A 23783-nucleotide genomic window follows, 5' to 3' on the forward strand; every position below is an offset into this window, starting at 1 on the left:
TATAAGAGACTTGATTGAATAAAATTACTACAGCATACTCATCATTCATCTATCACCTCTTACTTTCTAATTAATTTATTTTTTTAATATCTCCTTTCTAATTTGATTACCTAAACTTGCTGCAATTTCTTCATCTTGGCTGTTCTAGATTCTGGTATGATATCACTTCCTTTCACTTTAGACTATTTTTCTCTCTTCCTTCTGCCTGCTGCTGATGCTGGTGTTCTGGCATGTTCCAAAGACAACTTTTGCATGCGTGGCCTGTCTAACTTTTATCCTGATTTAACGAAACGGATCCGTACTTCCTATCAGAGTAAGTTCTATAAAGCTTAGGCAAATAGCTTTTTTAAGTCATAATGCTTGAGTTAAATCCATACACCTGTGCTCAGTAATGTGTTTGTTAAAACACATTCAGCATGCATGCAAATTTTTGTTTTGTTATGGAAATGCAACCTGATAATTTTAATAAAAATTACATAAACACTTCAAATAGTTATTGTCAAATACCTATTTACCCATATTCATTGTTTCAGTGTTTCTTTCAAATCATGCATACCATGTGTTGTTAGTCCACGAGCCATTGTCTTTTGTTTTGAGGAGGAAGAGCCATGGTGTCCTTGTAAATATAAACCTGATAATCTAGTATCAATAATAATGGAATGGTTATTTTGGAAACTTTGTGCCTTTGGCTATTTTAGAAAATTATTGTAACCAGGGCCACAATATTTGCTTTTTCCAGGATAATTAGATTTCTTGGAGCCAAATATTTCCAATTTCTGATGCTTTTCATTCAAATAGAATATGCAAATAAACATTTATTTATTTATTTTAGGAGCCAAACACTGACATTGGGAAATTAAGGTTGTAAATAAAAGTCAGTAATGGTAACTCTTACTGTGGTAGCAAATGCAAATCTGAAAATGGTGGAGTCAGATATTCTTAAAAATGATGCAGAAAGAATGAAGAGTGAGAGTATGATTAGAGATGCAGATATTAGTGATGTTATGGGTGAATATTTATTGGTATGAAAAGATGTGTATATATGTTAATCTATGCTATGTTTGAGAACATTTGCTTAACAATACATATAAGATGATATCATGTTTGTATAAAATATACACATATGGATACACACACGTTTGTTGCTCTTATTCTGCATTTCTTCAGACCTCACTTCACCAGCTTGTAGATATTTAACAAAATTACATCACTTATAAAAATCTAAAACTTTGTGTTCCATTAACTAAAGGATGTTAGTACTATTGAAATCCTTTAAAATTTCTGGGGCCCAGAGGTGACTTATTTTTGCTCATAACTATTCCCTAGGTATTACTGGAACACAGCCAAACTCATTCATTTACGTATTGTCTATGGCTGCTTCCAAGTTACAATGGCAGAGTTGAGTAGTTGCAACAGAAACCATTTGGCCCATGAGACTTAAATATTTACTGTCTTGCTCTTCACATGAAAAATTTGCTGACCTCTCTGCTATACTGTCCATTACCCATCCCCTGCCACCTAAAAGGGTCCAGCCAAAACTTTTCCTAAAAATAGTCTCTAGGTGGTTTAACATACATATTCAAACTTCAGAATCCTAGTCTAGCCTTCCCATGGTGGAATCCGCCTATTGTGTGTGTGTATATGTGAATGTATCCATCTGTACAGACGGAAGAAGTTTCTGGAACATGAGATTGTAAATTTTATAAATTCCTTTTAATATATTTTATTGTATTTCTATAATAAACATGTAATGCTTTTATAGTAAAAGAAATTGGATACTGAGAATAAGAAGCAGGCACTTAGTTAAACTATATGAAGTCTATAATATCAACCATGATATAAAGCTTAAATGTCATTTACCTTGATTACTTCAATAATCTTATGTTGTCTTCAGAATAAAAAAAAAAAGATTTTAAACCTTCCTTCAGGGTACTCTAAAATATAATTCCTATCTACATCTTCAAATGAATTTTCTACTCCACCTATAAAAACACTCCTTTTAAGTCAGTGTGTGGCTTTTACTACACTTATAAGTGGAACTCTCTGGAAACTTTCCTTAGATTTCACTCTCTTTAGTAAACCTTTCCTGCTACCATCAGAGTGCTTTGCACCATTTCCTTAATTTAAAATGTCTACAATGCCCACAGTGTACAGACTTGGACACAATAGATTCTGAACCACTTAACTGGTACTTAGGTTTGTTTGTGTTTTTATGCATACGCTCTACCTTTATAAGTGCACAAAGAGAACCTGAAGACCATATGTAAATTTCTTGTTATCCTCTTACACCAGCACAACTATGAGCTCAGTAAGTCAGTGATGATGGTAGTGGGATAGAGTCTGACCGGTGATGCTTTTCACTCACATGAACAACGGGAGAATTTTCAAATTTGATAAATGAGAGTAGACATGGCTTCTGTAGTTACTGGATTCACTGGAACTTAGAAAAGAAATCATAGTTTCTTCTAAACAAAGAATTAAAGTGTCAAGACATAAGAAAAATCAATCCTTAGAAGGCCATAAAGAGATGCTACATGTCTTCCGTGAAACTATGATTTGTAAATGAAATGAAATGCTTTGGAAAAAGCAGGAGACGTAGGGTCAGAAGGTTTATATCAAGTTCTTTCTTTTCTTCTTACTGACTAGACATTACATTTATATCTTAAGCAAATAATTTAACTGCTCTGAGTTTCTTTTTTCTCATAAAGTAAAATCATAATCCCTACTTACCCTTTAGAGATTTTTGGAACTTTTCAAGATTAGTGTTTATAATAGCACTGCTATAAATATTAGACATTATTTTTCTATAATTATCGTCATAGAAGATGAAAGCCACACCACAGGTTACATAACTTTTGCAGAATACAACAAATTTATGGAAGATTTAGGGCTAACATCCAGTCAGCTGCTTCATTGCCTAGTGCTTTTTACTTTTTACTTGTGATAATGACAAATTTTGCTAGTTGAAAATTGCTAATAATACCATTTGAACCAAAGGAGTAAAAAGTATGCTTAGGATAGAACATTGTCAGAAACTGTGCTTATGCATCAGTTTCTAGTTATGCAATGAGGGAATCCATTGGAAAGTTTCAATCCTATGTAGATATTTTCTTTCTTTCACTGCATAGTTTTTTCAGAGTATGGGGAGTCATAACAGATCCTGGATACACAAATCAGAAGCATAAAGAAAAACTGGAGAAAAGGGGGGAAGATAATAGAGGAGAATTAGAAAAGAGAGTCAAATATTTTTAAAAAATGATTGGAGAAAGTCAGGAAAGAAGGAAGAGTAAAACAAAGAATAAGAGGAATGCCTCAAAGAACAAATAAATGGGAAAAGTCCATTCATTTAAAGAATATTTATTAAGCATCATCTGTGTCAAATATTTTTTGGTACTAGATATTTAATGAATAAAATAATTATGGTCTCTTCCCTCAATTTATAAGATAAAACATACAAAGAAATTTCTAGACATACAATTATAGTTGAAAAAAGATAATGCTGTCAAAGAAAAAAAATGGAAAAGGGGCTGATTTTTGAATGTGTTGTCAGTGAAGGCCTATCTGAGGAAGAAGCATTTAAGTGAATCCTTACAAGAAGGAATAAGACAAAGCTTTGAACTTACAGTTCTGAACAAGATAGAATAACAGGGACAAGGTTTAACATCCTTCCCCAAACACACAAACATAAACAGCCATAATGAATGAAACTGTGGTTTTCAAGACATGGAACATCAGGCAATGAAAACCAGTAATTTCTGGCAGATGAGAAATAAAAGAAGTGAACTCTATAACCGTACCTGTTTACTGCCCTGAGAGAGTTTCTAGATTGCAGCAAAGGGACAAAGGGGAAACCCAAGAGGAAACCAGCTCCCTATGTCGAGAAGATGGGGATGAGAAACCAGGGAAACCAAAGCAGCTCCAGCACATAAGGAGAGGATCCCAGAGATCTACAGTTCCCTCCTTGAACAAAGTACCATACATATTCTGTAGCTATCCTGGGACAAGAACCATCTGAAAGGACTAAAGGAAATGGTACCCAACACTCAAACAATGGAAATAGTATCTATTTTTTACCACCAGGCAGACTAGAAAAATATCAATGTAATTCATATCCACTTCTAATTAACATTGTACTGGGGATTCTAGCCAGTATAGTCAGGCAAGAAAAATAAAAGTTATCCGGAATGGAAAAGAAGTTAAATCATCCTTTTTCATAGACAACATGATCATCTATGAAGAAAATCTAATAAAGTCTACAAAAAAGCTACTAGAACTAATAAGTGAATTTAACAAAGTACAGGATATAAGGTTGATATACAAAAAATCAATTTTATTTCTGTCAACCTGTAACATTTAGTCATAAATTAAACAACAAATGTGAAAGACTCATGCATTGAAAACCAGAAAACATTTCTGAAAGAAGTTAAAGACCTAAAAAAATGAAGAATTACATGTATCAATATTATTAAGATATCAGTTCTCTCCCAATTGATCTGTAGTTCAGTATAGTCCCAATAAATATCCTGTAGACTTTTTAATAGAAATTGACAAACTGATTCTAAAGCCCATATAGAAATGCAAAGGATTTAGAGTAGCCAAAGAATATTATTCTTTAAAAAGAATGATCTTGAAGAACCAACACCACCTAATCAAGACTTTTTTAAAAATTAGTGTTACAGTAGGGGAAGGAGAGAGGGGGACGGATTGCGAAAGTAGCATTGATATACGCTACATGATATATATGTATACACTACCATGTGTAAAATAAATAGTTTGTGGGAAGTTGCTATGTAACACAGGGAGCTCAGCCCAATGCTTTTGATGACCTAGAGGGGTGGAATGGGGTGTGGGGTGGGAGGGAGGTTCAAGAGAGAGGGGATATATGTATACATAGGGCTGAATTCATGTTGTTGTATGGCAGAAACCAACACAACAATGTAAGGCAATTATCCTCCAATAAAAAATAAATGTCAACATAAATAAAAAATAAATTTCAACATAAATAAAATTAGTGTTACTGAGTCAGGTTGGTATTGATCCAAAGACAAATATGTCAGTGGAACTCAACAGAGACTCCAGAGATACACCTACACATATACAGAACGCTGATCTTTCTACAAAGGTGCAAAGGCAGTTACGTAGAGAAAGAATAGTCTTTTCTATTAACTGTATTTAAACAACTGAATATCCTTTCGTAAAAAAAAAAAAAATTATTTTGATTCATACTTTGTACTAAATTTTAATGATTTACAGTGGTTAATAAGCTTTGATATAAAACTTAAAACCATAAATCTAGGGGAAAAGGAGAAAATTTTGTGACCTTAGGCAAAAATGTTTTAGAGAATATACCAATGTCATGTTTCATAAAGGAACAAACATACATATAAATTAGATTTCTTCAAAAGTAAACATTTTTGCCCTTTAAAAGACACTTCTGAGAATGAAAAGTTAAATCATATACTAGGAGAAAATATTTGCAAAGTGTATATCTGATTAAGGACTTGTATCTAGAATTTATTTTTTATTTTCTAAAAACTCAATAATAAGAAAGCAAGCAACCCAATAAAAATGTGAGTCAAAGATTTGAATAAATAATTCACAAATGAAAATAGTGATTAAAAAATAAGCATATAAAAGATTCTGAACATTCATTGTTAAGAAAATCAAAACTACAATAAGATAATAATACATTATAGTGGCTAAAATTAAAAAGAGTGGTCATACCAAGAACTGGCAAGAATGCAAAGGAAATATAAAACTACTGGTGCGAATGTACAATGGTATAAAACCATTTGGCAGGTTCTTAAAGATTTAAACATATACTTAATATGACCTAGCCAGTTTATATACATGTAGTTATCATAGTTACCCTCAATAAATGAAAGCATGTATCCATACAAAGACATTCACAGCAACCAGAAGATTCAAACATCTTTAGTAGTCAAAAACTGAAATATCTAAAGTCTCCATTGCAAGTTCAGTGAATAAGCAAACCTCATGTATATGTTCAGTAGTTTACTATGCAGCAGTAAAAAGTCATGCAGTACTGATATGTGCTATACCATGGATGAACCTCAAAATAATTACATGGAGTAAGAGAAAACAGATAAAAAGGGCACATATTGTATGATTCCATTTATATAAAAAATCCTAGGAAATGAAAACTAATGCAGAGTGACAGAAAGCAGATCCACAGTTGCCTGGGGATAGAGAAGGGTCTGGAAGGGAGGGTTATAAAAGGACACAAAGAAATTCTTGGACATGATGGATACATTTATTATCTTGATTGTTAAGATTTATCAAATTAAATACTTTGTAAATAGGCCGATTAAACCTCAAAGAGTTATTTAAAAAAAAAAAAAGAGCTGGTCACATGAAAGGCAGAGAGCGGTATGTTCCAGGCAGAGTGGAGAGCTTGTAAGAAGGTTCTAAAGTGGTTAAGGACTTTATCTTCTAGAAATAGAAAGAAGGTCAAGGAGTCTGGGGATGTAGTGATTGACAGGAAAAGTGGGTTAATATTTTGATGTCTAGATGAACAGGGACAAGATCATATAAATTTCTGAAGCAGTTATGAGAAAACAGTTTTATTTTGAGCAAGGAAATGATAGGCTTTGATTTATATCTTAAAAATATTACCCACACTGCTGAATGAAAAAAAACCTGTGAGGCCAAAAAAGAATGAAAGCAAATATACCAGTTGGAGGGCCAATATTATACTCCAGGCAAGAAATGAAGGTAACTTTGACTAGGGTGATAGCAGTGTTGTTGGAGGAAAACAGGTGCAAGAATCATTAACACTTACAGAGCTACTAACTGCAGTTTAATTTGGGATATCGGAAAGTACAATAAAAGATTATTTCCCAAATCTGGGCTTGAGCCAATGACTGTATCATGATATTATTTACAAAGATGAAGAAGCTAGGGTTAGTGCATGGCATGGTGGTAGGGACTAAAGAGTTAAGTTTTAGACTTGCTAAACTTTGATATACCTGTTATGAAGTGAAGATGACAAGTGGACAGGTAAACAAATCAAATTTACATACATATACAAATTTAGTATGTAATGGTAGTTATGGAGGAAGTAGAAGAAGGGAAGTGAGGGTTTGTGAACAAAGACATCAGGAATTACATTTAATTTCCAAAGGAAGAAGAGTAGCTGGCAGAGAAGACTTACCAGAGAGAAGAGAAGAAATGAGGAGACTATTGAAGAAACCATAATAAAGGGGGATGTTTCAAGAAGTGGTCAGCCACATCAAATGATATAGTAGGGTTAAGTTCAGAAAAGTGATTAGTGAGTGTTGTGCTGTGAAGGTTATTAGTGACCCTTTACAAAGTAGTTTTGGAAAAGTATTGGGATAGAAACCACAATTATTTTAGACTAAGGAGTGGCAATGAGCACAAGTAAATAACTCTTTCAAGATGTTTGGTTATGAAGGGGTGCCAAAAACAGGTCAGTACTTGCATAGGAAGAAAGTGTTAAGAGGAGGATATTTTTCATTTTAGATAAAGAGCATATTTTTAAGTTGATGTGACTATTGAATGATCCACAAAGCAGCAGCAAAATCCCTCAGAAAAGTGAGAGGGGAGGATATTAGAGCATATGTACAAAAATTAGTATCCAAGAGTAAGCTTTCTCTATTGTAATAGAGAGGTACATAAAAGGAAAAAGCTATAGAATCAGAGGGTATAATTTGTAATCACACAAATTACAAAATGTATGATTTGGTTGAGAAATTAAACAAGTGATTTTTGCATCTCTGTTTTTCAGTTCTGTATTTTGATGGGTTTCCTTTCTTTTTGAAATCAGTTTTACAGAGTGTTTTCTTACTCCAGACTTTGTATTGAAAAGCACACTGGTCTGTAATTAGTAGGTAAAATATAAGGTTCCATCTTTGAATTCTATGAACAAAGAATAAAAAAGATATGAGATATGTTACTTAATAATAGATGTGAGTTTTCTAGAGTTTAACAGTCATCTTGTGTAAGTCAAACAAATAAAACAGCTAATATAATTTAGAGCAGTGGTTCTCAACTCAGTATGATTTTGTCCCCCAGGGGACATATGGCAATGTCTGGAAACATTTTTGGTTGTTACGACTTGGGGAAGGAGTGCTCTACTGGCATCTAGTGGGTAAAAGTAGAAAATTCATGCAGTCTCAAAGTGCTTGCATTCAGGGGTTATTATAGAATCTGACCCAAGCTGAATTAAACTATCTGAAACTGCATCTCAACTCTCTTTCTCCACAAATACTGGGAATATTAGGAATCAGCCCGTTAAAAAAGTGAATAGGAAAGTTTGAAGGTTGGATTGAGGAGCAAAGATTTTGAAGGGAAACTGAATCTAATTAAAGCTGCAGGCCAGCCACAGCTTAGCTCAATACTTTCTAGAATCCAAATGATTAGCACTTCACTTGAGCAGTCTGACAAAGGATAAAAATTTGTAAGCCTGTAAAAAACTTAAGCAACTCTCCTAACAAAATTGACCTGACATAAATAGACACCTGCATATTAATGAAAATACACTTTTTTTTTTTGCAACGTGGAACATTCACAAATATGGACTGTCATGAAACAATAACGAATTAACATCAAGCACAGTGTGTTCTCTAATCATAAAAGAAATTAAATTAGAAACCAATAGCAGAAATATGTCTTAAAATCTCCAAATATTTGAAAATTAAGAATAGCTCATGTCTTGAAGAAATCATTAGGGATTTTTTTAAATTATTTTTTAACTTAGTGAAAGTATAAACACAAAATACCAAAATTTGTGATACTGCGATGTTGCTAAAGTAGTACCTAATGGAAAGTTTAGAACACTAGAAACTTAAATTAGAAAAAAGGGTCTCAAATCAATAATCTAAAAAAATCTTCTTAGTTAAAACACTGAAAAAGAATAGTGTAACCCAAAGTAAACAAAGGAAAGAAATTAAATCAGTGAAAGAGTGAAATGAAATCAGTGAAATAGAGGGCAAAAGATAGAGTAGATCAACAATCCCACAAGATAATTCTTAAAAAAAAAAATTACTATGATCTATAAAACCCTAGTAAGACGGATCAAGAAAGAATAAAAGCATAATAACCAAATGTAGATGAAATTAAGAGATTTCTTGAAAGGAAAAAAATTATAAAAAGTGACAAATTTTTAAAAGTGACAAACACATTGGAAAATATAAATAGACTCATGTTTTTTAACATTTTCTTCTATTCAGTTAAATATTCACAGCAAAGAAAACTGCAGGCCTCACTGACTAATTCAAACATTTAAGAAAGAAATAACCCATACTTTATGCAAACAATTTGAGAACTAGAAAAAAAGAGAATTCTTCCCAGTAGGTTATGAGGCCAGCACAATGTTGAAAATCTGACAGAAATAGTAACTTAAGGGAAAGTACAGACCAGTCTCACTTATGAACATAGATGCAAAAGTGATAAATAATATATTAGCAAATGGAAGACAGATGTCTGTAACAAAGATGAAATGTAACAGGTGGATTTCTACCAAGAATATGTTTAATATTTGAAAATCAATGCAAAACATCCAATTAACATAACAAAGGAAAAATATGTAATTACCTCAATACATGCAAAAAACTCATAATTTAATACTTATTTATGATAAAAATCCTCAGAAAATTAGGAATAGAAAAATATATCCTAAATTGAATAAAACCCATCTCTGAAAAATTTACTAACATAATTATGAAATAATATTAAAATATTGAATGTTTTTCTACTAGAACTGGTTACAAGGGACTGATGTCCACTCTCATTATCTTTGTTCAACATTGTGCTTGATTTAAGTAGGGGCAAAAAGCAAGCTAAAAAGTAATTTGTATAAAGATCAGAAGGAAAACACTAAAACTCTTTATTTGCCAGTAGTATTGTGGTATATGTAGGAAACCCAAAAGAATAAACAAAAAAGCTATAAAAACAATTATGAATTTTGCAACATCAAAGAATACAAGTCAGTATACAAAAATCAACTATATCCCTATATAATAGCAGTAAACAATTGAGAAATGCTTTTTTTCTTTGAGAAATATTCTTAAAACTATCCTATACAGGATAGATTTTTCAGATACCAACCTGAGAAGCACCAGGGATACATTCTACAGAGAGAAAGCATAACTGGTAAAACCTGTTTTTAAAAAACCAATCACTTAGTCTCTGGTAATTGTCCTAAGAGGATGCAGAAAATGAAAAAGCATTGATTCAAGAAACTATATTGAAACTTGGTTTAAAAAGTGAGAGTTTGTAGACCTGAGGCACAACTTGCACTGTACCTCTCCTGCCTTCAAGTTGCCAGCATTTCCTGCTCTAACTCAAAGTTGAAAAGTCCAAATTCCTGCTGAGTGTGGTCAAGAGGTCAGAGGCTCCCTTCCCCTGCCAGTCCCAAACTAATAGGACAGAAGTTCTACGCCAGGTATGACAAGTCAAAAATGCTGAGGTTCTGACTGTTCTCACACCAGCATGCTCATAAGGCAGAAGTTTCATGCCAAAAAAAAAGTCAAACAAAATCAGAGGTTACCACCTCTACCCCAGCCTAGAGACTTAGAGGTTTTGCTCAGGGGATGAGATAGTCTATAAGAACTGCGAATTCTGATGCTCTCTCCAAGCGAACTAGCTCAATTTAAAACAATTTGAGAAATTCAAGCATAAAAATGCCCTCAAAACTGATGAAGTATTTGATAGAAATAAAATAAGAGGAAGGTAGTTCTTCCTAAGAGTAACCAGCTAGAACATAGTCAGCTGGTTCACTGGAGAGAACCTAGAAAAGAGATAGCTAAGACAACTTCTCCTGAGGTTTGAATAAACCTCCAAGAATGGCTTCAAATATGACCCCTGTCCAAATTTAATGTTGGAATAATATTTGGGCCAGGGTGTTCTCTAAAATAGCAGAGTAATCACTTGGCTCTAATTGTGATACCTAATAGCTAGAAGTGATATCAACAAAGGCAGACAGCCTTCCAGAGAGACCAGGGAAAGCATCAAAGAGAGCCCTGCTGGAAAAAACCACTGCTGTCTCAGAGTGACTGTGTACACTGAAGGCTGCACCTTCTGAGGACAATATCAAAGCCTTCACAAGGTAAGGAAAGTAAATTTCACTAAAGTAGTCTAGCCAGATTTCTAAACAAATAAGCAAATAACAATAAAAACCAGAAATGGGGAGTGAAATCAGTAATCAGCATCCAGAATTGCTATATTGCCTAAAATGTTCAGCTGCCACTGCTGCTGCTGCTAAGTCACTTCAGTCTTGTCCGACTCTGTGTGACCCCATAGACGGCAGCCCACCAGGCCTTGCCGTCCCTGGGATTCTCCAGGCAAGAATACTGGAGTGGGTTGCCATTTCCTCCTCCAATGCATAAAAGTGAAAAGTGAAAGTGAAATTGCTCAGTTGTGTCCGACTCTTAGAGACCCCATGGACTGCAGCCTACCAGGCTCCTCCATCCATGGGATTTTCCAGGCAAGAGTACTGGAGTGGGTTGCCATGTCCAGCTAACAAAATATTATATGAGACTTGCAAAGAAATAGGAAAGTGTTACCTATTCACAGGAAAAAGCAAGGAAACAGACACTGCCTCTGAGAGGGCCCAGATGTTGAATTTAACAAAGATCTCACAGCAACTTTAAAAAATGTTTAAAGAACTATAGAAGGAAGGGAAACTATGATGATAATGCCTCATCAAATAGATAATACCAACAAGACATGGAAGTTACATAACATAGCAAATGGATCTTAGACCATACATAATAATTAACTCAAAATGGATAAAAGACTTAAATGTAAGATCTGAAACCATAAAACTACAAGAAAACATAAGTGGTAAACTCTGTGACATGGGTATTGGCAGTGATTTTTTTTTTGACCCCAAAACCAAAGAAAATGTAATAAAAACTAAACAAGTGGGATTACATAAAAAAAAAAAAACAACGAAATGCCTATTCTTTTGAAATTCTTCCCAAAAAATTAGAGGAAGGAACACTCCCAACCTCTTTTTATGAGGCCACTATCACCCTGATACCAAAACCAGACTAAGATACCACCAAAAAAGAATATTAGATGCCAATAACACTGATGAACACAGATGCAAAAATCCTCCACTAAATACTAGCAAACTGAATCCAACAATATGTTAAAAGAATCATATACCATGATCCAGTGGGGTTTATCACAGGGATGCAAGGCTGTTTCAGTATCCAAAAATAAATCAGTGTTATACCATATTAACAAATTGAAGAATAAAAACCATATGATCATCTCAATAGATGCAGAAAAAGCTTTTGATAAAATTCAATACCCGTTTAAGATAAAAACTCTGCAGAAAATGGGGATAGAAGGAACATACCTCAACACAATAAAGGCCATCACTGACCTGCAGATAACATCATACTCAGTGGTGAAAAGCTGAAAGCATTCCCTCTAACATCAGGTATCAGGCAAGGATGTCCACTGTCATTTTTATTCAGCATAGTTTTAGAAGTCCTAGCAACAGCAATCAGAGAAAAAATAAAAGGAATCCAAATTGGAAAAAAGAAGTAAAACTGTCACTGTTTGCAGATGATTTGATACTATACATATAAAAATCCTAAAGATGTTACCAGAAAACTACTAGATCTCATAAATGAATGTGGTAAATAAATTTGGTTGCAAGATCAAAATTAATACACAGAAATCACTTGCATACAGTTACAATGAGACATCAGAAAGAAAAATTAAGGAAACAATCCCATTTACCATCTCATCAAAAAAGAATAAAATAACTAGGAATAAATTTACCTAAGGAAGCAAAAGACTTGTACTCTGAAAACTGTAAGATGCTAATGAAAGTAAAGACAACACAAATGTTGTTTGATTGGAAGAATAAATACTGTCAAAATGACTATACTACAGATTCAGTGCAATCCCTATCAAATTACTAATGACTTTTTTTGAATAACTAGAACAAAAAAGTTTACAGTTTGTGTGGAAATACAAAAGACCATGGATAGCCAAAGGAATTCTAGGTAAGAAAAATGGAGTTGGAAGAATCAGGCTCCCTGATTTCAGATAATACTACAAATATTCAGTAATCAAAGCAGTATGGTACTGGCACAAAACCAGAAATATAGATTAATGGAACAGGACAGAAAGACAAGCAATAAACCATATACCCCTGGTCACTAATCTATGACAAAGGAAGCAAGAATATACAATGGAGAAAAGGTCGTTTCTTCAGTAAGTGCTGCTGGGAAAACTGGATAGCTACATATAAATGAATAAAATTAGAACACTCCCTAACACCATATGGGCTTTCCTGGTGGGTTCAGTGGTAAAGAATTCACCTGCCAATGAAGGAGACGTGGGTCAGGAAGATCCCCTGAAGGAGGAAATGGCAACCCACTTCAATATTCTTGCCTGGGAAATCCCATGGATGGAGGAGCCTGGCAGGCTACAATCCATGGGGTTGCAAAAGAGTTGGACGTGATTTAGTGACTAAACTACAATACCATACACAAAAACTCAAAATGGATTAAAGACCTAAATGTAAGGCCGATACTATAAAAGTCTTTCAGGAAAACAGGACGAACACTCCTTGACATAAATCACAGCAAGATCTTTTTCAATTCACCTCTTAGAATAATGAAAAAACAAAAAACAAATGGGACTTTAATTAATCTTAAAAGCTTTTGCACAGCAAACTATAAGTGAAACAAAAAGATAACCCTCAGAATGGGAGAATATATCTGCAAACAAAGCAACCAACAAGGGATTTATCTTCAAAGTATACAAACAGCACATGAATCTCAATATTAAAAACAAAACAATCAAAAAATGGGCAGAGGGCTTCCCTGGTGGTCCAGTGGTTAAGAATCCACCTGCCAATGCAGCAGACATGGGTTCAGTCCCTGGTCAGGGAATGTCCCACATGCCATGAGGCAATTAAGTCTGTGGGCCAAAACTACCGAAGGCTGTGTGCCTGAGAGCCCATGCTCCTCAGCAAGAGAAGCCACCGTGATCAGAAGCCTGCATTCTGTATGAAGAGTAGACCCCACTCGCCACAGTTAGAGAAGGCCCTCATGCAGTAACAAAGGCTGAATACAGGCAAAAAGCAAGTAAATAAATAATTTTTTTTAAAAAATACAAAAACTGGCAAAAGATCTAAATAGACATTTCTCCAGAGAAGACACACAGATGGCTAAAAAGCACATGAAATGATGCTCAACATCACTAATAATCAGAGAAATGCACATCAAAACCACAATGAAGTTACCTTAACATTAGTCAGAATGGCCATCATCAAATATCTACAAACAATAAATGCTGAAGAGGGTGTGGAGAAAAAGAATCCTCCTACACTGTTGATAGGAGTGCATACTGATACAGCTACTACAGAGAACAGTATGAAAGCTCCTTCAAAAACGAAAATAGAACTATTATATGATCTAGTAATCCCACTTCTGGGCATATATCCTGGAAAACCATTATTAGAAAAGATGAAGATACATGCACCCCAGTGTTCACAGCAGCACTGTTTACAATAGCCAAGACATGAAGGCAATGTAAGTGTCCATCGACAGATAAATACATAAAGAAGATGTGGTACATACATACAAGGGAATGTTACTCAGTCATAAAGTGAAGTGAAAGTCCCTCAGTCGTGTCTGACTGTTTGCAACCCCATGGACTATACATGGAATTCTCCAGGCCAGAATACTGGAGTGGGTAGCCTTTCCCTTCTCCAGGAGATCTTCCCAACCCAGGGATCGAACTCAGGTCTCCCGCATTGCAGGTGGATTCTTTACCAGCTGTGCCATAAGGCAAGCCCTTAACTCAACCATAAAGAAGAACGAAATAATGCCATTGCAGCAACATGGACGGACCTAGAGATTATCATACGAAGTGAAGTCAGACAAAGATAAATAACATATATTACTCATATGTGGAATCAACAGTAAATGTTATATAAATGAACTTATTTACAAAGCAGAAACAGACTTATAGATATTAAAAACAAATTTATGGTTACCAAAGGGGAAATGAGTGTGTATGGGAGTGGGTGAGATAAATCAGGACCTTGAAATTAGCATACACATACAGTATACAAAATAGATAACATAGAAGGATCTACTGTATAGCACAGGCAACTCTACTAAATATTCTGTGATAACCTATATGAGAAAAGAATCTGAAAAAAGAATTAATATGTGGATGTACAAACAAATCATTTTGCTATGTAACTAATCACTTTGCTGTGAAACTAACACACAAAATTTAAAATCAACTATACTTCAATAAATTTTTAAAAAGAAAAGGTGCATCATCAGGGAAATGCAAATTAAAACTACAATGAGAAATTACCTTGGAGCTCTTAGAGTGGCTATTATAAAAAATACAGGAAATAACAAATATTGACAAGGACATGGATAAAAGGGAACTTTTGCACTGTTGGTGGGAAAGAAATTGGTTCGAGCACTGTGATAAACAGTATGGAAGTTTATCAAAAAATTAGAAATGGAACTACTATATGATCTAGCAATTCCACTTCTGAGTATGTATCCAAAGAAAATGAAAACACTGAAAAAGATACATGCACCCTCATGCTTATTGCAGCATTATTTAAAATAGCTAAGATACAGAAACAACTTAAGTGATCATTGATGATGAATGGATAAAGACAATATGCAATGGAATATTAATTCAGCCATAAAAAAAGGAAATCTTACCTTTGTGAAAACATGAGTGGCTCTTGAGGCCAATATGCTAAGTGAATTATGTCAAACAGAGAAAAACAAATGCTGTATATTACATATATGTGGAACCTAAAAACAAAAACTGCAAAAAAATAAGCTGATATATACAGAGAACATATTGGTGGTTGTCAGAGGAGTGAGCAAGAGGAGATGAGGTGATAGGGTTCTGGAAAAAGAACCAAATGGAAATTCTAGTGTTGCAAAGTATAATAAATGAGAGAAAAATTCAGTAGAGGAACTCAATAGTAGATTGAACTAGCAGAAATAAGAATCAGCCAATTGGAAGGTAGGTTGATAGAAATTATGCATTCTTAAGAACAGAGAAAAATGCAGAAAATTAACTTTAGAGAAGTATGGGACACTTAAATGCACCAATATGTCCATAATAAATTAGTAGAATAAGGGAAGAGAGAAAAAGAACATGAAAACTTCCAGAATTTGAAGAAGTCCAGGTAGGATAAAAGCAAAGATACCACACTGATGCATATCATAGTAAAAATGCTGGAAAACTAGAAAATGTTAAAAATAACAGAAAAATGACTTATCACGTATGACTCAAAAAATAGGACAGACATAGGGGAAGCCAGAAGACTTTAGGATGAGATTTTCAAAGTGCTAAAAGGAAAAAAATATATATAAAGATTCTTATCACCAGCAAAACCACATTCAAAAATGTAGGTTAAATGTATTCCCAGAAAGGCTTATGGCCAAAATATTTACTTATAATTCCACTAATGCTATTAGCTATATTATTTGTATTTTGACTGCTTTACAAGATTATTGCTTATTTTATTATTTAAAAAAAAAAAAGTATTCCCAGATAAACAAAAACAGAATTTTCTTCTAGCAGAGAAAGTGAAATCGCTCAGTCATGTCTGACTCTTAGCGACCCCATGGACTGTAGCCTACCAGGCTCCTCCCTCCATGGGATTCTCCAGGCAAGAGTACTGGAGTGGGTTGCCATTTCCTTCTCCAGGGGATCATCCTGACCCAGGGATCAAACCCAGATCTCCCGTATTCCAGGCAGATGCTTTAACCTCTGAGCCACTTTTCTTCTAGCAAAAGCCATCCTCAGAGAATTACTGAGGGAGATCTTCAGGCTGAAAGAAAGTGACCCAAATGGTAATTTGAATCTAGACAAAGAAACAACACTGTTATGGTAGTTATAAACTAATAGAGTAAGTGTGTATGTCTTCTCTTAACTGATTTAAAAAGCAATTTCTGAAACAATATGTATAAAATTGTATTGGTAGGCCAATAATATATAGAAATGTAATATGTTTTCCAGTAACACAAAGAAGGTGGTGGGAGCAAAGTTGTATTGATATCTGAGTAAGTAGATGATGGCTCTACCAGAACAAATGAAGAAAGCCACAATGGTAAATCAGAAGGTTAATATACAAACTTATAAATATATGTGTGTTCTCTTCTCTTGACTTTTATAAAAAATAAAATTATATAAAGCAATAATTATAGCAATATGTTGTTGGGGTTTGTAATACATATGGATACAATATGTATACCAGTAATAGCATATAAAAGAGGAAGAAGAAATGGTGCTACAAGAATAACGTTTCTATATCTACTGGAATTTAGTATACATCAGAAGTAGATTCTTACAAGATGTATATGTTAAATCTCAGAATACCCACTAAGAGCTCCAAAAATATAGGGTAAAATTTATCACTTTACTATCTAAATATCACTTAAATATTTAAATATTTACTTAAATACAAGCAAAGCAATAAGGAAGAATTAGAAGAATAGAAATACATGAGTTATGCAGGAAACCTAAAATGACACATGTAACCCTGTATCAGTAATAACATTTAATGTGGATAGATAATAAAAAAAAAATCAAAAGACAGATTGTTGAGCTGAATTTTTAAATAAATCAAGATCCAATTCCATGCTGTCTGAAGGTGACACCAAAAGATACAAATGGGAAAAGTAAAAGGATAGAAAAATATCACACAAACAGCAAACATTAAAAAAAAAAAAAAAAAAAAACTGGAATAGCTCTACTAATATCAGACAAAAAGATTTTGAATAAAAAAATGTTTATTAAAAAGGGACATTTAAAGTGATAAAAATGGTCAGTATAACAAGAAGATGTAACAAACCTAACAACTAGCTTCCCTAACAGCTCGGTTGGTAAACAATCCACCTGCAATGCAGGAGATGCCAGTTCTATTCCTGGGTTGGGCTACCCACTCGAGTATTCATGGGCTACCCTTGTGGCTCAGCTGGTAAAGAATCTGCCTGCAATGCAGGAGACCTGGGTTCAGTCCCTGGGTTGGGAAGGTCCTCTGAAGAAGGGAAAGGCTACCCATTCCAGTATTCTGGCCTGGAGAATTCCATGGACTATACAGTCCATGGGGTCACAAAGAGTCGGACACAACTGAGCGACTTTCACTTCACTTCACTTCAGATACCTAACAACAGAGTTACAAAGTATTTGAAGCAATATCTGACAGACTCAAAGGGAGAAACAGACAATTCAACAATTATTGGATATTTTAATACTCTACTTTTAAATATAATACAAGAACTAGGCAGAAGGTCAAAAACTAAATAGAAGACTTGAAAAATGCCATGTGTAAGACCTCTGTACTCAAATCTACAGAAAGGAAATGTTTAAACATTATTCAAATGGAGGTACCATGTTTATGGGCTGGAAAACTCAATATTTTTAAGATGCTTATTCTATCTAATTTTATCTATAAATTTATCAAAATTTACTAATAATCTAGAATATTTCAGCTGGTAAAGAGTCTGCCTGCAATGCAGGAAACCCAGGTTCAATTCCTGTGTTGGGAAGATCCCCTGGAGAAGGAAATGGCAACTCACTCCACTATTCTTGCCTAGAGAATCCCATGTTCAGAGGAGCCTGGCAGGCTACAGTCTGTGAGGTCACAAGAGTTAGACTCGACTGAGTGACTAAGCACAACACCACAACATATCTTTTTATAGAAACTGACAAATTCTAAAAATGTATATTAGAAATTCAAAGAATCTAGAATAACTAAAACATATTTTGAAAAGAACAGAGTTGGAAGATTTCACTTCCTGATTACAAGATGTACGGTAAACCTACATTAATTAGATATTGTGGTAGTCAAAAAAAAAAAGACAAATAGACCAATGATTGTAAAAGAGAGAATCAAGAAACTGACCCATGCATACGTGGTCAATTTATTTTTGACTAAGGCGCTAATACAAATCAATTAGGAAAGGAAAATCTTTTTAACAAATAATGATGGAACAACTGGGCAAATAGGGGGAAAAATGGACCTTAATCCGTATCTCACACCATAGTCAGAATTAACTTGAGAAGAATTGTAGTCCTGAAAATGGAAGTTTCTTGAGAAAACAAAGAATGATATCTTCATTACCATGGGATAGGCAATGATTACTTATACAGGAATCAAAACAATTCAAAATAAAAAAACCAAATTGTCCTTAAGGTAAATTAATCTTTTGCTTATCAAAAGACATTTTATTGCCTTAAAGAAAATGGAACGATAATTCACAAATGGAAGAAAATACTCACAATTACTTCTGATGAAAGACTCTTAAGCAAAATATATAAAGAATTCTGTTGAAGCTTTGGCACTACTCATTTCTGTAACCTTAAGTAAATAAACTTGCCAAACTTACAATTTCTTTTTTATAAACATAATGGCTGGGCTTAAGTGTCACAGTGGACATTATTCTAAAGTGCTATGATTTTTTTAATCTACAGCAAGTTTATTGGTATAAATTACATAAGAGGATGGTAGGAAAGGAATATGAATAAAGATTATTTTGGTATTGACAATAGCTTTTAAGTACCCCTGGGTATGGGGATTTACATTAAAGTAGAAACTAATACAATTATGTAAAGTTTAAAAATAAAATTAAAAAAAAATAAAATAAAATAGAAAAATAAATAAAATGTGCTTCTTGAAAAAAAAAATAAAGTAGAAACTATTTACAAAGAAAAAAAAGTGAAACTCTCCAACTAGGATAGGAAAATGATAAGGATATTTTATAAATGCCATAGGAATGTAGACTGGCAGATAGTGGGAATTACAAAATGTTTGTTAATCCATTGTGCCTGTCCTTGTGTTTTTCAGGAAAGTGACATTAGAATAAAGGAATATTAGAAATGAGGAAAATAGAGTGCTTATTATAAGAAGGAATTTGATACCATTGAACACATCACTTAGTATTTACTTAACTTTTATAAATAAATATAATATTTAAAATTTGTAACATCTCCTTAAAGGTCTTTTAAAAAGCCAGTAACCATTTCCCTTGGAATTGGAGATTTGATTAGATCTTTTTTTAAAAGAAGTTCTAATTCATGTTATTCTTGGTCTACTTTCAGATGAAACTAGGTCATTTACTAAAATATTATTTGATATAAAAAATAAGAAAAGGGATTTTGTATTTTTCTACCATTATATTCAATTACCCTAAATATGTCAGTTATTGCTTCTCTTGTATCATTGTTAAAATTTTTCAAAAAAATTCTCATAACATGAGCATAGAAAAGTTCTCACAGGGGAAAAACAAAGCCTTATTTTAAAACTTATAGGAATTAATAATTATCTGTGAAACATTAGAAAATTCCTCATGTTTTTTCATTTCATTTTCAGGCTTAACTGAGTTGAATGACAGTCCAGTTCCCCAGGAACTTGAGCGCTGCAAGTCTCCTACTTCAGGTAAACATGAGTGGTAATTTTCAGGCTTCTGGTAACTCATGGTATTAATCCACTGCCTTACCGTCATAATTCTTGGGAAATTCATAATTTTGGTAATTAGGTATAATTTCACTTCTGAAATTCAACCATAAGCAAATTTGATTCCAAAATAAAATATAAATGTCTTAAAATATTTATGGCTTCCCCAAAAATTAAGATCAAAGGTATCTTGCAAAAGTGCAATACTTTTAAAGACATTTTAAAGGAAGGTTATTCTACAGATATATTAGTAATGCTAAGTAAAAATTGGTTATATTATGTAGAAATTGTCTTATAGCTAGAGCTTAATTAGTGGGAAATACACACTACAGGCAGAGGAGCATAAGAAACTAGCCCTCTGGATCATAGTTTTGAAACATATGTATTTGTTGGCAAAGAAAAATTATATGTTGGGAGTAAAACAAAGTGTGAGCCCATTATATTAAAAACATGAGTATAAAGGTTATTAGGAGTAAGTTTTTGCAACATTTGCAAAATTAAGTTTTTAAAGTATGTGAAAAAAATTTAAACCGGTAGAAATTGGTGGTGGTAATCATTATGAATGATTTGCGTTCTTAAAAAATTTATATTTACCTGATTTTAGTATTATATAAATCCTTAAGCACCAAAAAGTTAGGTATATCTTTGACATTGAACTGTAGGTCTGTTTTCATAGGGTACCCAAATATTATAATTCATTTTTATTTAAAAAATTATTTTAAACTTCATGCAAATTTGTAAACAATAATCTTTTTATAAAGCAGTGAATTTTGACCTTTAGAAATTCAGCTGGAATTGTGACATTTCTTCAATTTACTCCCTTAAGAGTTGCTTGTTGTTTATTCTTTAGGAAGGTAGATTGAATAGAATCTAGTTGTGTCCTGTGTAAATTTCTGTTTTAATCATATCCATTTAATCCTTATTGTACTGCTTTCATTTTAAGCATAGCCTCATACATTTACCCTTTCTTTTGTATTCCCATTGGCACCATCCTAATCTAGGTATTTATTATACCTATGATATCACAAAGATATTCTAACAGGTGTCTGTTTTCCATGTCTCCCTCTTAGAATTCATTTTGCATATCATGGTGCAAAATTAATCTTCTTAAAATATTAGTTTGATATACTCCTGAATCACAAATCTTCAATTAAAATATAATTCAACATCCTGTATCAAATTTAGATAATTTAACCTCACTTTAAATTCTCATCCATAATCTGAATTTGAAAGTAATACATGTATTAGGTTTCAACATCAAAAATGGAATAAAAAACTGTCCCTTTCATCTTTCCCCATGCATTGTTTCCATCCTCTTGAAAAAATAAACATTATTATTAGTTTGTTTATCCTTCTAGACAGTTTGTGTTTGTAAACAAAAAGAAGTAGGCTTTTGCTTTCTGTTTTATACAAAAGCAGTGTGTCATATGCATTTCACCGTACTTTGCTTGTTTCACTTTACGGTGTATCTTGCTTTCCATTTCATTATTTTCTTATTCTTATTTACATTATATGATATTGAATGACATGTGTGTACTATAATTTATTTAATCACTTCACCAGTTAAAGTATCCTTAGTTCAGTACCAGTCTGTTGCTGTGTCAAACTGCTGCAGTAACTAAATGTTGTGCAGGTATACCAAGTGGATGAATTCCTAAAATTGAAGTTGCTGGGTCAAAGAGCATATACTCGTTTAATCTCCAGTTGCTCTCCTCGGGGTTTGTAACTTTTCATTCCTCCCAGCAATAACATGAAAATACTTGTTATCAAATTTTTAAATTTTTGCAAGTCTGATTAGTAAAAGAGATACGTCAATGCAGTTTCAATTTACCTCTCACATATTGTAAGTGATATTGAATACCTTTTCATATATTTAAGAGCTCTTTAAATATTTTGTAAATTATCTATTCATATACTTTGCTCATTTTCTATAGGGTTGTTTATTCTTTTCATAATAATTAGTCTTCTTCATAAGTTAAAATTTTCTCTGTGACATGAGACCCCAATTTTTTTTTTCAATTTAACTTTTAACTTTGCTTATGGTGTATTTTACTGTAGTTTTTTTTTTTTTTTTTTAATAATCAGACATTGATCTTTTCCTTTAAGGACTTCTTTCTTTATGCCCAGCAATTTAAATACTATACATTATCTACTTTTTTTTTTTTTAACATTTTAGTAGAATTCCCCTGTCAATCATTTACCCATTGTTACTTATTTGCATCTTCATACTTTCTCTGAAATGTACAATGAACATATGCAAAGATTGACAGCCTTTCTTTAATTAGGCTACCAAGTAGCTGATCTATTTTCTGTTTATTTAAAGAGAAACAATGGTTTACTATTTTTTGTTTTTTTACCTTACTGATTTCTGCTTTTATCATTATTAGTACCCTCCTCTGTTTTCCTTCATTTTTTCGGTCACCTTTTTGTGGTAGATGCTTAATTCATTTATATTTATTATTTCTTACATATTGATATAACAGGGCTAAATTTCTCTTTGAACTCTGCATTAAATACCTTTTGATATATTAAGATTGCATTAAGAGTATTTTATATATAGTAAACAATTTGTTTATATTTCTTTGACCCAACAGTTATTTAATGTAAGTGTGTTACATTAGGCAGCTGAAAGTATTACCTCATGTCATTCATGTCCTTACTTAACATTTTGATTACTTGATTTGTCAAAGATGGGAAAAAGGCAAATTAAAATATTGTATTAATAATGTATTTCTATTTGTTCTTGTATCTTCTATTTTTTATTCTTTATATTCATGTGGAAATATTCAAAGATATATGCATCCTTTATGTTAATCACCATTGTTCATATTATATTGTGTCCACCTGATATCACCTTTTTGCTATTAATACCACAACTCTTGCTTTTATTTGTAATTTCTTTTTGTATTTCTTGGCCTTACCTCTTTTGGGATAAACTTTTTTTTTAACTGAGGTATAATAAATAAACCTCAAAGTGCATAATTCTTAAGAGTTCAGGTAGACTAGTTTTTACAAATGAATACTCCATGTAAACATACCCATATCAAAAGATATGGAATGTTACTAGATACCACAATTTTGCCCCTCTCAGCCACTAACACCCACAAAGGTACCTACTATTCTGACTTTTAATATCATAGATTAGTTTTGTGGATTTTGGACTATCAGATGAATGAAATCATTCAATATTTACATTTTATTTTTTGCTTATTTTTTTCAATATATATAATATTCATCTATGTTGCTGATATTTATTGATGTGTAATACTCCATTATACAAATACATCTCTATGCAGTTTATTACTGCTGAATATTTAGGTGG

The 23783-nt window shown here is 33.0% G+C and overlaps 2 protein-coding genes across 10 annotated transcripts in view; one reads left to right on the forward strand and one right to left on the reverse strand.

Annotated features, from left to right (window-relative positions):
* STXBP5L (syntaxin binding protein 5L) overlaps positions 1 to 23783 on the forward strand; it is a 327745-nt gene that overhangs the window by 222760 nt on the left and 81202 nt on the right. For 6 of the 9 annotated variants that reach the window (XM_059885478.1, XM_059885476.1, XM_059885483.1 and 3 more), the window contains 2 exons: positions 242 to 313; positions 20378 to 20443. In XM_059885478.1, coding sequence (XP_059741461.1) covers positions 242 to 313; positions 20378 to 20443 — 138 coding nt within the window. The remainder of the gene's footprint in view (positions 1 to 241; positions 314 to 20377; positions 20444 to 23783) is intronic. The other 3 variants (XM_059885481.1, XM_059885489.1, XM_059885491.1) reach the window with 1 other exon arrangement.
* POLQ (DNA polymerase theta) overlaps positions 1 to 23783 on the reverse strand; it is a 250619-nt gene that overhangs the window by 30756 nt on the left and 196080 nt on the right. The gene's annotated exons all lie outside the window — the stretch shown is intronic.

Source organism: Bos taurus, chromosome 1 (genome assembly GCF_002263795.3).
Source record: "Bos taurus isolate L1 Dominette 01449 registration number 42190680 breed Hereford chromosome 1, ARS-UCD2.0, whole genome shotgun sequence".
In the NCBI taxonomy this organism is placed as follows: domain Eukaryota; kingdom Metazoa; phylum Chordata; class Mammalia; order Artiodactyla; family Bovidae; genus Bos; species Bos taurus.